Here is a 12,730-nt window from a genome sequence, read left to right as displayed (position 1 = left end):
CGGGGAGCACAGCGGATCTAGGAGAGCCTGGCCTCTGGAGACCACAGCGGATCCGGCTTTGAACCCTGTGCCTATCGCTTACTGCACGCGTGGCTTGGGGCGAGTTGCCTTGAGTCACAGTTCCTTGTTGATAAAATGGAGATGGTGCCTCCCCTCACACATAGCACATAATGTCCAATGCCATAATGACGATTTCCTGCCTTAGGATATTTCTTTCCCTCTTCATTTCCCCTGCGTCTCCTGGCTGCTCCCCACCCACCACCACACTCTTTCAGCAATTTCTTCATTTCTCTTTCCTCTGTCCACTGGGACCCACAGGACACCCCGCCCCTCTGCCTTGATCCCCGACCTTGGCCTCTCTCCCCAGGGCTTGTCAGTGCCAAGCTGGCTCGTGTATTGGCAGGTTGGCCCGTCGGGAGCCCATCTCCTCTGATCCCTCCACCGGTTCTGTCTGCTCTCATCACATCAGTGAGGGTTTCAGCCCATCACACCCATCCATCCCGTCTTCCTCCACGGCTGCTGCCTCTCCTGTCTGCTCTGGCTCAGAGGGGCTCAGCCTTGTTCGAAATGGCTGCACGGAAGCCACTCCAGGAGAGCTAGAAAGATGCCATCAATGCTTCTGCTTCGTTATGCCCCAAAGTCAACGCCTCCTAAGAAAACCTCTCCTCTTGTACGTCAATGCTATTCCGTCTCGGCCTCATCCTTTTACCTCCTGCTCATCATTCCCCAGCCTCTGGTTTGCCAGGGAAATCAAAATTCCCGGAGAAGGAAACTAAATGTGGGGGTAAGGGTAGGAAAGATGGTCACAAGCAAAACTTACACATCCCCAGTACGAGCCATGAAGTAGCGAGGACATAAGACAACAGCACAGGGCCACCGTGGGCTTGGAGACCCTTTTGTCTGTCTTCCCCTGGGCGGCCAGAGCCACACAACAGGAATCAACTAGGGCTTTGGACAAACTATTGATTCCGATCAAGGGCACTGTGGGGTTGCTGTATGTGTTGCAGGGGGGCAGGAATCCAGACTGATGGGAACAAGGACACATGGAACAAGCCTGGGGCTGAAGCACAGCACACTCCTCCCACCACGGCACTTGCACCCAAGCCCCCTGCCCACCCGGCGAGGCTATAACTTGGGCTCGTTTCTGCCACAGTGGTGAGGAGCATCAGCCTGCCACGGAACAGTCAACAGACCTGATCCTCTTCAGAGGAGAAAATCCCCAAGAAAGGAGCACGGCTGGATCCCCATGAGGGCAGACCCTTAGAGAAGCCAGGCCAGGAGTTCTCAGTGTAAAATCCCCAGAAGAGAAGAGCCCTAAGGATGGCGGGCTGCCTCCCGGCAGAGTGGGGTCCTTCCCTTGAGTCCATCCTGCCGGGCTGGAGAGACCAGACATCTATCTGCTCTGGAGCCCAGGCTGGAGGCTACTGGAGACAGGTCACTCTTCTCTTCTGGACATCCAAGGGTGACTTTAAGGATGCCTGGAAGGCATGGGGAGAAGGTGAGAAGGGACAAGGTGATGGGAGGAAGCAGCCGAACTTTCTCAAAGTTCCTCAGGGCTACTTCTCCGTAATACTTAGGAACAGGAGGAGTCCGGGAGGGCGTCAGCTCAAAGGCTCTCAGCGGTCTGCTGGGGGTGATCTGGAAGGTCGGGAGTTCTGTTGGAGAGGTGAAGCAGGGTGTGCAAGCCGCCTACCCCCTCCCCCGGAAAGCCTCAGAGCAGTGGGAAGGAGGTTGAGGACAGCAGGTGGCCGGGCCGGCTCTCAGCGCTGTGGTCGTGACATCAGGGGGAGAAGCTCTGTGTGGGAGCCCTGGGAAAGGATAGGTGACCGGACGTGGAGCCCTGCCAGACATGCTTCCTGGTTTAGGCGAACGTGATCCAGCAAAGGCCAGGCACCGACAGGGAGGGGTGACGCAGGGACAGCACAAGGCACCAGAGTAAGAGCCAGCTGTCTTGGGAGGGGAAGAGCAGGGGGCAGTGTCCTTCCCCAAGGAGGTGGCTTGCCATCCAGCCATGCTTGGTGGCTGGAGGGGAGGAAGGGAGATGACCCCCGAGGCTCTCCTGCCTGTTTCTGTGTGATATGTTTGATATTCGGTTGTTTAATTAGGAACCAACTAAATATCGAACATATTCTTACAGAGGTGGGCAATTTGGCATCAGCCTCTGGGGCTCTGGGGCTCCTTTACCCAACCTCATCTCTCCAAGACCCTTTGGAAAAGCAGTGGTGGCGACTCCGTGCATTTCAGTCCTAAGCTGGAAGCTAGTGTGGGAGCACGAGAGCCGGAATTTGAAGATCGAATCTCCCTGCATCTTTCCTGTATACCAGAAGGGATGTTTCTCTGACCTTCTGTCCTTGTACTTTTTCCCCTGCTTCTCTCCCTCACCCCACTTGAAGTTCTGGGAGAGCTTTCCAGATACCAACCCTCTCGGTTTACTCTGTATCCTCTGTATCCAACACTCCCCACATCCGTGTTAACTGCTGAGTCCCGTCCCTGGGACCTCCTTGCTCCTCGCTCACGCATCCCGCATGGAGGGTCTTCGGCTTCTCTGCTTTCCTTCAGGATGAACCGATGGTCTCTCTGCCCATACCTCTAGTGACTGGAAGCTCTCACAAGTGGGCTCCAGTTTTGCCCTCTGACCCGGTGGGGGTCTCAGTTACCCCGCTGCTGGGACTTGGTGCTACCAGGAGCTAGTGATCCTTGACATAATGACTAGCTAGAGCCCCTCGCACTCCTCTCCGATGGCCCACCTTGTCACCTTGAGCGGGGCCCACCTCTCCCCTGGCGCCCCAGGATCAGTTGCCACCTGTCAGTAACAGGCTCCGAGCGGAGGAATGACCTGGTCTAGGGAGGCCCGGGAGAACAGAGACGGTGATGAAGACATACGTGCTGCGAGCATGGCAGTGGGTTGGGCGGGGGTCAGGAGGAAGCCGGGAGCAGGCAGAGTAGACAGCGGGCAGAGCTTGGCTGGGGGGGCAGGGAAGTTCTACTTAAAGATCACAGTGGGCAAACAGAGGGCATGATCCAACCCAGATGACGGGGACCCTCCCCTGCTTCTCTCCCTCACCCCACTTGAAGTTCTGGGAGAGCTTTCCAGATACCAACCCTCTCGGTTTACTCCAACCCTGTGGCTCTAGCGGAGGAGGAATGAGGTCTCCCTGCCAATTAGAGACTCTGGAAATAACACAGTAACCTGATCTGGGGATCCGGGGGAATTGTAGAGGATCATGAGTGACCTCCCTCTTCACTGGAGCTCAAGCTCCCCGAACACTGGGAATCAAAATGTAGAATTCAGCCAACGGAGTCTGACCGCCACCCAACACAGGCAGGGGGAGGTGTCGGGAAACAGAAGGACACTCTGGGGGAGAACCACTGATCTGGAATTGCCCAAGTACCCTTCTCTATTTCAGTGTTCTTCCCTGCCCTTGCCTTTTAGAACACCCAGAGAGCTGCCCTGAGAGTGGAAAGTTTCAGGGTCAGGAAGAACCTCTACCCTCCCCCACTTTCCATTGTCTAAAATCAGCCTCAGCTGTTCCCTAATTCTTCTTTGCTGGTGATGTCAGTCCATCAAAGTGTCTCACCCTGCGCTCCCCCGGGAGAACAATAACGGGATGGAAGGAGCTAGAAAGACCATATTAGGAACCAGAGGTGGAGCCAGGAGTAGGGATAAAGGCTTAAGGCTGGGGGACTCCTAGTCGGTCAGGCAGCAGCCCCTCCTCTCTGCCCTCGGTCTCCAGTTCTCCAGGCTCACAGGTCAGCTCACCAACAGCCACTGCTCACAATGGAGGCCATCAAGAAAAAGATGCAGATGTTGAAGCTGGACAAGGAGAATGCTCTGGACCGGGCGGAGCAAGCCGAAGCTGAGCAGAAGCAGGCAGAAGAGAGGAGTAAGCAGGTGGGCGCCCGTCAGCTTCTCTTCCCTGCTGGCGGGCAAGACTGGCGGGTGGAGAGCTCTTGTGGGAGAGGCAGTGAGCACCTGTGTCTGCTTGTTCTTTGGGTGGGAGGGACCCTCTTCTTTCCTAACCTCCCTGGATAGACAGAGAACATCTAGGGTGTTTGCCCCAGACGGCCTGCATGACCTTGGGAAAGCCAGTAGCCCCCTTTGAGCCATGGTGTGTCTGCTGGATCTAAATGCAGGGGGGGGGTCATGTTTTGGGAGGACCCGATTTCTAGAGGAAAAGGTGGGAGCTTGGCACGTAGCATCTCTTTTCCCTTAAAAAACATTTTTTTAAAGATGGTATTTTTAAGTAATCTCTACATCCAACGTGGGGCTCGAACCTACATCCCTGACATCGAGAGTCACATAGCTCTACTGACAGAGCCGGCCTTAACTGGAGTCACAGGCACCTACTCCCTACGACATTTCCCATCCCAGGGTCTTCGAGGAAAATCCAGCAGGGCTTGGTCATCTTAGGGTCAGAGATCCCAGGGTCACATGTCAAGGCACAAGTCCTGGGGCAGTTGGCTGGGAGTGGCTGGGGAGAAAGCGTGTCTCTTTTGGATTGGTAACATCAAGGCTGGGTTCAGAGGCCGCTCAGGGCCCAGGAGCCCCGGGTCTGAGCTGGCCCCATTGTGTGCATGTCTTGTGTGTGACTGCTGGGGCTCCCACAGCTGGAGGACGAGCTGGCGGCCATGCAGAAGAAGCTGAAAGGGACGGAGGACGAGCTGGACAAGTATTCTGAAGCGCTGAAGGACGCCCAGGAGAAGCTGGAGCTGGCGGAGAAGAAGGCCGCTGACGTGAGTGCTGGAGAGGCGGAAGGGGTTTGGTCCACGCGTGCAGAGCGCCGCACTGGTAGGACTTCGTCCCAAACACACTTGCACACGTGCATACGTGGGGGTTCAGAGAGCGGAGACGTACACACATGCATTTCGGCATATAATCTTATAGGAGCCGACACACTCTAACAGCACGCACGTTTGTTTTTAAACACAGGGAGAAGTCTGATGTTTGTCTCACCTTCCACCCAGGAATTGTATAGGTTTCTCAGGACCCAAGCAAAGGAGTCCAGACTGCTCTCACTTTTCCCACCCCCTCCCCCGTGCCACATTCTTAGCTTTTGTGTCCAAGACTTGGCGCAGAGGTCTGTGTATTAATAGGGAAACTCTCATCTCTCAACTGCCCCATGGAGCCGGCTCCGATTTCACAATGGGACAAAAGAGGTCACACTGACCCTGGCCCTATATGGCTTTATTTATCAGGGCTACTGTGTCTGCCCTACTGCTGCTGAGAGGCCGCACCGAGCACTGCTCCTAGGGCAGCAGAGAGGTTTTCTGAGAGACCGTGGTAAAGCAAGAAGGAACCCTATGGGGTAAGAGTGTCACCACCAGACCTTACTCTGTGGCACTGGTTCTATGACTCAGCTTCTCTAGGCTCAGGGTTGGATTTTCCCAACCAAACATGAAATAAAATTCTTTTTTCCACTTCATGTTTGCCCTAGCACCACCTACTTCCCTCTATCTTCAAGCTAGAAGATTAGCACAATAACAAATGAGAGGCTACAGAGGAAAGATGTTGGGAAGAAAAGCGACATAACAGCAACAAAAAAATGTCCTGATATTGACGGAAATACCATCAACTCTTAGCACCAAGTTAACAGGAAAATAGAAGCACATATTTTTGTTTAGTTATTTTAAGTAGGCTTCATACCCAGTGTGAGGCTGGCATTCACGACCCTGAGCTCAAGAGTTTTAACCTCCACTGACTAAGTTGGCGGTGTGCCCCCAAGGAGCACAGATTTTTTTTTTTTTTTTTTAAGATTTATTTGACAGAGATCACAAGTAGGCAGAGAGGCAGGCAGAGAGAGAGGAGGAAGCAGACCCCTGCTGAGCAGAGCGCCCGATGTGGGGCCCGATCCCAGGACCCTGAGACTATGACCTGAGCTGAAGGCAGACGCCCAACCCATTGAGCCCTCCAGGCACCCCGAGCACATACTTTTTAAAATCACATTTGGTTTTGGCAAAGAGTTGGAGACACAATGTGGGCCATTCACAAATGCTTCCAAACCCTCACGTGGGGCCTCCGCTGTGAGGTCTCTCATCTCCTCTTTGGCTTTTTGGCACTTTCAGGGGTCAGGGAACATGGTGAGGGTTGTTGAATGTGTCATACCGGAGGCTAGAGGTAAAGTAGATCATATACATTATACATATACATAGTTTCCGAAGTTTAGTCCCCTGCAAACTATTCATTCTCCCTTCCTAGAAAACTCCTGGAAAACTGCAATGAACGCAGGTTACCTCCAGAGCTTTGGGCAAATGCCTGATGACCTGCTGGAATTGGCTGGCCAGGGTTCCAGGTACACATGGACAGGGCTCTCGGACTCCAATGGACCGATCTAGGGACAGGAATTTTCTCAAACCAGCACAGTGCCAGGTTAATGACAGTTTTGCGAGATGTTGGCTGATGGCCCTCAGGGAGAGTCTGGAGGCTGCAAGGAGCATGCGGGATGGAGGAGGTATGTCTAGGGGCAGTGAGAACAACAAAGTCGAACCTTAGATCTTTCCACTTCATGTTTGCCCTAGAAAGATCAGAGGCTTTAGAAAATACCTGTTTTATTTGGAAGATAAAGGAATTTCCCGAGGATGAATCCTGTCTGTCCTAAGCTGTTGCAAATGTGCTGAACACACACTCTTGTCCCCACCTGGATGGCGTGGACTTGGTAGATTCACTCGAAGGAATTTCTCCTCTTTGTATAGGAACTCATCAAAACCTACTTCAGTATGTAATATGAGGGTAGAAAAACTCATTTAAACCCCCCCCCCCCAACTGGTAGCTTTCCTTACAAGTCAGTAAGTGCCCGCAGAGGTGTGCTGGGGAACAAGAAACGGAAGAGGAAGGGTTTCTTTCCTCAAAGCTGGGGTCAGCAACTCCCACTTGTAAGGTGAATCCTGTCACAGCCTAGTTCTGTAGAGTTTTACTGGCACAACATGATATGCCCACTCACATATCCTGTCTCCTCTTCCTCCCAACCAGGGAATAGTCACCACACCCCCAGGGCCTGCAAAGCCAGAAAAACTGACAGTCTGGTCTTTTACAGAAAAAGGCGGGAGATTCCTGCCTCAAAGGATCAAAGAAGGAAAGTGTTTATAGGAATTGAGAAAAGGGCTGAATAAGGAGTAGGCAGCAAGGTTTAAAGTCGAGAGCAAGGGTCAGAGTCATCAGCAACATGATAGGTGTATTTTGTGGGGAAGGGCACCCTGTCCCATACAATTGGCCAAGCCCTTCGCAGTCCAGCTTCCACCTTTGAGATGAACAAACAGAGCATATGATTTTGATGCAGATATAAAGGGAAGAAGAAGAGAGGGAGTCAGTCAGTGAGTGCATGTTCACACAGTGAGTTCTGGCTATCTGAGAAGCTCTTTGGGAAAGCACAGGATTTCTTGGATTGCTTGAACAAAGAAAGGGCAAAGGGTTGGCAAGGTAGGTCTAAACTTCAGTTTTTCCTCCCTGAATTTTTCTGAGGTCCTTTTTTAAAAGAACTGCAACACAACCAAGTAACATCTGCCATTTTAACCATTTTGAAGTGTACACTTCAGTGGCAGTAAGAACACAGTGCTATACAATGATGTCTAAGGTCCTCTCAACCCGAGGTGAAGTCAGAAGCTAATTAGCGTAAAACAAGGGGAAAGAAGAGTGTAATGTTTGGAACATAGGGTCATACCAGACGTGGAAGGGGTGGGAGATAAGAGCCAGAGATGGACAGATACACCTGCTGATATATTGTATTGTTGGTCACCAGGAAAATAATAGCACTGGGTCTCTTGCTGCCCATCCATCATGCCTTTAAAGGGTATCAGGAGTCAATCCACCTGTTTCCCTGGATCAAGAGAAGATTATCTGTTCACATCTACCAGCTTCAGGAATGCAGTGGTGCTCTTAGCAGCCTTGGGTTTGTCTTGGATAAGGTCTCCCGCAACTTCACGAGGACAAAGGGAGGTAAACATTGCCCCCTGCTGATGGCCACCCAGATGACAACGTCTCATTTCTGCTTCCATAGTCTCTCAGATCAGATTTCTCCAAAAAGAGATGGAAAATTCTTAGGCTATTAGGGTAGAGTTTACCAAGGTTCAGAACCTTGTTCTTCCTCCCAAATTCCTGGGAGTGGGAGAGAGAAACCAGTGTACAGCTTACTCTATCAAGCAAATTACTTACTGTCTCAATTGCTTCCTCTCAACAGGCTCATTGCTTCGTACTTTTTAAGATTTTTATTATTTAGTTTGTAAGAAGTTTATTAAGTGAAGACACAGAAAAAGCTCTCAAGAGTGAGAGGGGTCCTTGGGTTGCCAATGAGGGCCTTTAGTGTTGGTCTTTTGTAGAAAGCTAACCAGGAAACTTAAATCCTTTTACCGTCTCATTGAGAGCACCTTCAACAGCTTCCTTCCTTTTTAGGGGCTGGTTGCTCTTTGTGGGTCACAGGTGATTATCATAAAGGGCAGGGTGGTCCGATCGGTCCCCTTATCTCTGGTTTCTCCACACCACCACATTTGCTCAGTATTTTTAAGAGGAAGCAGGGAAGACAGAGCCTGTGCAGGAGCGTCCTCGGGACCAGGCACTGAGGGCAGCACCTATCTTACCCACCAGCCCTCTCCGCAGTCAGGATTCTCAACTCGAAATACTCTCCGGCCCGTAATTCGGAGGGAAGGAGAGCTGCACCGGAGGGGCCCTCTGTTCTGAGGGCTCGCTGGGAAGCAGGCGTGCAGACGAAGGGCGGGGATGGCACAATTTCCAGGTGTCTCTGCTCTTGCGCTTCCGAAAATCCTGCATGGCGGTGTCGGAGAGGCAGTTTCCAAATCCCAAACAGCTCTTCAGGGCATCGCAGAGCAGCCGTGGCCGCGGACCGGGGCCGCACCACTGAGCAGAGGCTCTCCTGGGGCTGCGGCACGAAGGGCCTGGGAGCAGCGATCCGTCTTAGAGGGCTCCTTCCCGGTGAAGCGGGGGCGCAGGACACCCTCTCAGCGGCAGAGGCGCGCAGTGACGACGCCCGACCAGGCCCGAGCGACGGACGGTGGCGGCGGGTAAACTGCACCGACTCTCGAGGGCGCCGGCTAGAGCGCGGCTCCGAGACGGAAGCGGTGCTTCGTTCCTAACGGACGCCCCGCGGAACTAGCAGTGGCCCCGCGGCTTTTCCTCCCACCCCCGATCCCCTCACCCGCTTTCGAGCGGGGGCCGAGGACCCCCGGGCGGACCTGGGAAGGACGGGGCGGAGCGGGGCACTGCGGAGGAGGGGCCCCGCAAGCCCCGGCCCTGGGTGCGGCGAGTGGAAGCAGAGGCACACGCGGCGCTCGGGGCGGGAGGACACAAGGTGCCCCGACCGGTGGGTGGCCGCGGCCGGGCTTGCGGACCCGAGCGCAGCCCGCTAGGCCTGAGCAGCTTCACCGCGACGCTCCCCCCGGTCGCCATGGTAGTTCGCCCCCGGCGCAGCCCCGCCCGCCTTTGCTGGCGCCAGAAGGCCCCGCCCCGCGCTTGCGCGGCGGGCTGTCCTCCCGTGGCCCCGCGCGGCAGGGCGCGTCGGCGACGTCACATCCGGGCGGGTGGGCGAGTTCCGGTATTTCAGGGCGGAGCAGGCGGAAGTGGGGGTGAGAAGCGGCTACAGCGCCGAGCGGAGGAGGCAGGAAGCCGAGCGCGAGCAGGGGCTGGGTGGGCACCATGGCCGGGATCACCACCATCGAGGCGGTGAAGCGCAAGATCCAGGTTCTGCAGCAACAAGCCGATGACGCAGAGGAGAGGGCCGAGCGCCTGCAGCGGGAAGTGGAAGGGGAAAGGCGGGCCCGGGAGCAGGTACGGACAGGGTGAGGCGTGTGAGGGAGAGCGAGCGCTGCCGCGGCTGGGACCCCGGATGGGGCGGCTCTCGTTCCGCGGCGCAGCGCGGTTCTCCGGCGGCGGCCGACTCGGAGATGAAGTTGGAGCCCGGAGGATGGGTGGGGCTCAGCCGCAGGTGGCCCTGAGGCCGCCGAGGGGGGACCTGGCTGCTCGGCTGAGCAGACTTGACCTTTGAGGGAGTTGAGTCGCTCGGGGCCCGGCAGTGGTTCTCCTCCTCTCTCCCGGCTCATTCATTCAGTCCCTCGGAGCCAGGTGCGGCCGGGGGAGGGGCTCAGCGGCCTCTCCCTCCCCCACTCCTCGGTGAAGGGCGGGGAGGGGTGCGGAATTCGCTCTCTCGTTAGAGGTTTCCGGCCCAGAGGGTGAGATGAGAGGCGGTGGGTGCTTCCCTGGTCTGGGAGGGGCAGGGCCGAACTTACTGTGCATGGGTGGGGGTGGGGGTGGGAACTGCCGGAAAGCCCCCGGCCTGGCCTGCTGGCAGCTTTTCCGCTCCCCGCTCCTGCTCAGGAAATGAGGCAGCAGTCGGCAGAGAGGAAGCGCGGTGCCCTGCCTGGAGGAGGTAGAGGCCACAGCAGTGCCTCCCATCCTCCGGCCTGGGCTCTTTGCTCTTACGGGGGCAACCGCTAAACCCACCCTGTGGGTCGGCGTGAAGGAGCAGAGGACGAGCTGGTGCCTCGCTCGCAGTGCTAGTGCAAACGGACAAGGCAGCGAAACTTGCCGAGCCCTACGCGGGGTGACCTGGAAGGCAGGGACTTCTGCCAGGCTCGGGCCTTTATTGCCGAAGTGTAATCAGTGCGAGCTGAACCGGTTAAGAAGCCTTCTTCCAAGCAGAGCTGACAAGCCAGTCGTTGTGGCGGAGAGTCGGTGGAGGGCCGGTTTCTCTCAGGGTTTCTGGTTGACGCCGGCCGCTGCAGACAAGTTCCAAGTGGCCTCTAGTGATGTGACTCTGTTGCTGTCCCGATTACCCTCCACAGTGGTGGTGGTGGGGGGGGCTTTAGAGATCATTACGTATTTGTTCAACAGAGAGTTGAAACGTAAAATGTTGGTGGAATGAGTGGTGATTCTTGAAGCTGCTTTCTGTTTAGAAATGGTTCTCTAGTTTTAGCGAGCCATGAGATTTTCCAGGGTGTAGGGTGCATTCCTTGGGTGGAGATGACCTCCTGACTTCAGGCCTTGGTTTTGTTGGAGGATCTCTAGGCTGGAAAGAAAAGTAAGTGTTGATAAAATTTGAAGACCCAGTGAAGAACTTTTGTGGTTTATTGCCATTCCTTGTTCTTTTCCAGTTAAAAAAAAATTTTTTTTTAAAGATTTTATTTATTTAACAGACAGAGATCACAAGTAGGCAGAGAGGCAGGCAGAGAGAGAGAGGGAAGCAGGCTCCCGGCTGAGCAGAGAGCCCAATGCGATGCGGGGCTCGATCCCAGGACGCCGAGATCATGACCTGAGCCAAAGGCAGAGGCTTAACCCACTGAGCCACCCAGGTGCCCCCCCCCCCAATTTTTTTTTTTTAAATTTTTGTTCTTTTCCTCCCCTGAGGGAGTGGTTGAGAATTATTGTCCTGGCAGCTGCCCACTAAGCTAGTACATGAAAATTGTTAGAATACACTTTTCTTTTTATAACTGGGCATGGAAGTGCTGGGAGTTTATCTTCCTCGGTCACCTTTTTCTCAGGGGATTTTTTTCCTTATTCATTATACTGGTGACTTCTAATTACCAATTCAAGTGAGATGGACTCTCTGGGTGACTATGAGTAGGGACACTTTTTCATCTCCTTTGTTCTGGAGACTAGATCCCCTTAAAGAGGAAGGCAGGATGGCTTTTAAAGAGGTATCCATGTGTTGAGCTACAGTCTTGGGCTCAACATTTAAGTATGAGCATCCCAGAATACTTCAAGAGTGGGTGGTGCCCCATCTCCTCCTCCCTTTTCTCCCCAGGATTTGGTAATTTTCCTGCAGGAAAATGTGTCTCCTTTTCACCCCACTCTTCCTAGGTGGCTCTGCGGTGATAGGCAGCCCAGTGGGCAGCTTCAGGTGTTTCTTAAATTGTTCCTTTCTCACAGCCTGAAAATTTGCATACTGAGTTGAGCGTTGAAGTCTAGTGAGGAAGTTCAGATGGGGAAGTAGGGTGATAGTTAAATATTGATGAAACCACTATGTTTCTACTTCCCAGCTTGAGGGAGCTTAACCGTTTGACTTTCTGCTCTGGCAAACTTTGAACTCCTCCTGAGGAGGAGACACCCCTGGGAAGGAAGTGGGTGCTTGGTCTACCTGTTACCCTCTTAGGGCCTTCTGGAATGTGAGTTTTGCAGGCTCCTCCCTCCTCTTTAGCTAGAAACTCAGCACTCCTTGATGCTATCTCATGCTGTTAGTGGGATTGTCACTTAATTATTTTTCTGGTTGCTTTGTGTGAGCACTCACTCTTTGTTGGGAAGCTGGAAGAATCCAAAGCTGAGTCTAGAGTTGTTCTGGGATCCATCTTTCTTCTCTGTTTTCAGGAGATTGACCTTTCACATTGTAGCACTGTGTCCTCTCCTTTGCAGTTCTTGGTAAACTTAATACTCAAATGCAGTCTTTTTCTTTGCTGGTTTTTTGGTGGTGGTAGCAATACACACGACATGAAACTTACTATATTAGCCATTTTTATATAGTTCTTCTTATCTGTTTTTAATAGGTCTCTCCTAACTTATCCTGGTATTTCCATCTCGGGTTTTTTTTTTTTTTTTTTTTTTTTTTTTCCCCCGGTCTAAAAAATTGAGGCATATTACTGAAAAAGTGAGTGGGCTTTAAAACAGCAGTTCTGATTCTGGCTTTATACCCAATTCCTGGTCTCTGGAGGAGTTAGAATGCCTGGCTGTTGTGTGGCTCTCCTGTTTGTGGGGTCTGGTGGACAACACAATGGCCTTTATCACCTTTGGTTTAGA

At 53.5% G+C, this 12,730-nt stretch overlaps 1 protein-coding gene across 8 annotated transcripts in view; it reads left to right on the top strand.

Moving 5' to 3' along the window:
• Positions 1–3,700: 3,700 nt before the first annotated feature.
• Positions 3,701–12,730, top strand: part of LOC111138967 (tropomyosin 3) — a 29,365-nt gene continuing 20,335 nt past the window's right edge. For 3 of the 8 annotated variants that reach the window (XM_022491016.1, XM_022491017.1, XM_022491018.1), the window contains exons 1-2: positions 3,701–3,892; positions 4,609–4,734. In XM_022491016.1, coding sequence (XP_022346724.1) covers positions 3,779–3,892; positions 4,609–4,734 — 240 coding nt within the window. In that variant the 5' untranslated portion in view covers positions 3,701–3,778. Of the gene's footprint in view, positions 3,893–4,608; positions 4,735–9,550; positions 9,773–12,730 lie in introns of those variants that run through there. The other 5 variants (XM_022491020.1, XM_022491022.1, XM_022491021.1 and 2 more) reach the window with 3 other exon arrangements.

The sequence above is a fragment of the Enhydra lutris genome, unplaced genomic scaffold, assembly GCF_002288905.1.
Source record: "Enhydra lutris kenyoni isolate GAN:26980312 unplaced genomic scaffold, ASM228890v2 scaffoldscaffold94, whole genome shotgun sequence".
NCBI classification, from domain to species: domain Eukaryota; kingdom Metazoa; phylum Chordata; class Mammalia; order Carnivora; family Mustelidae; genus Enhydra; species Enhydra lutris.
This window is presented reverse-complemented; position numbering and strand designations above follow the sequence as displayed.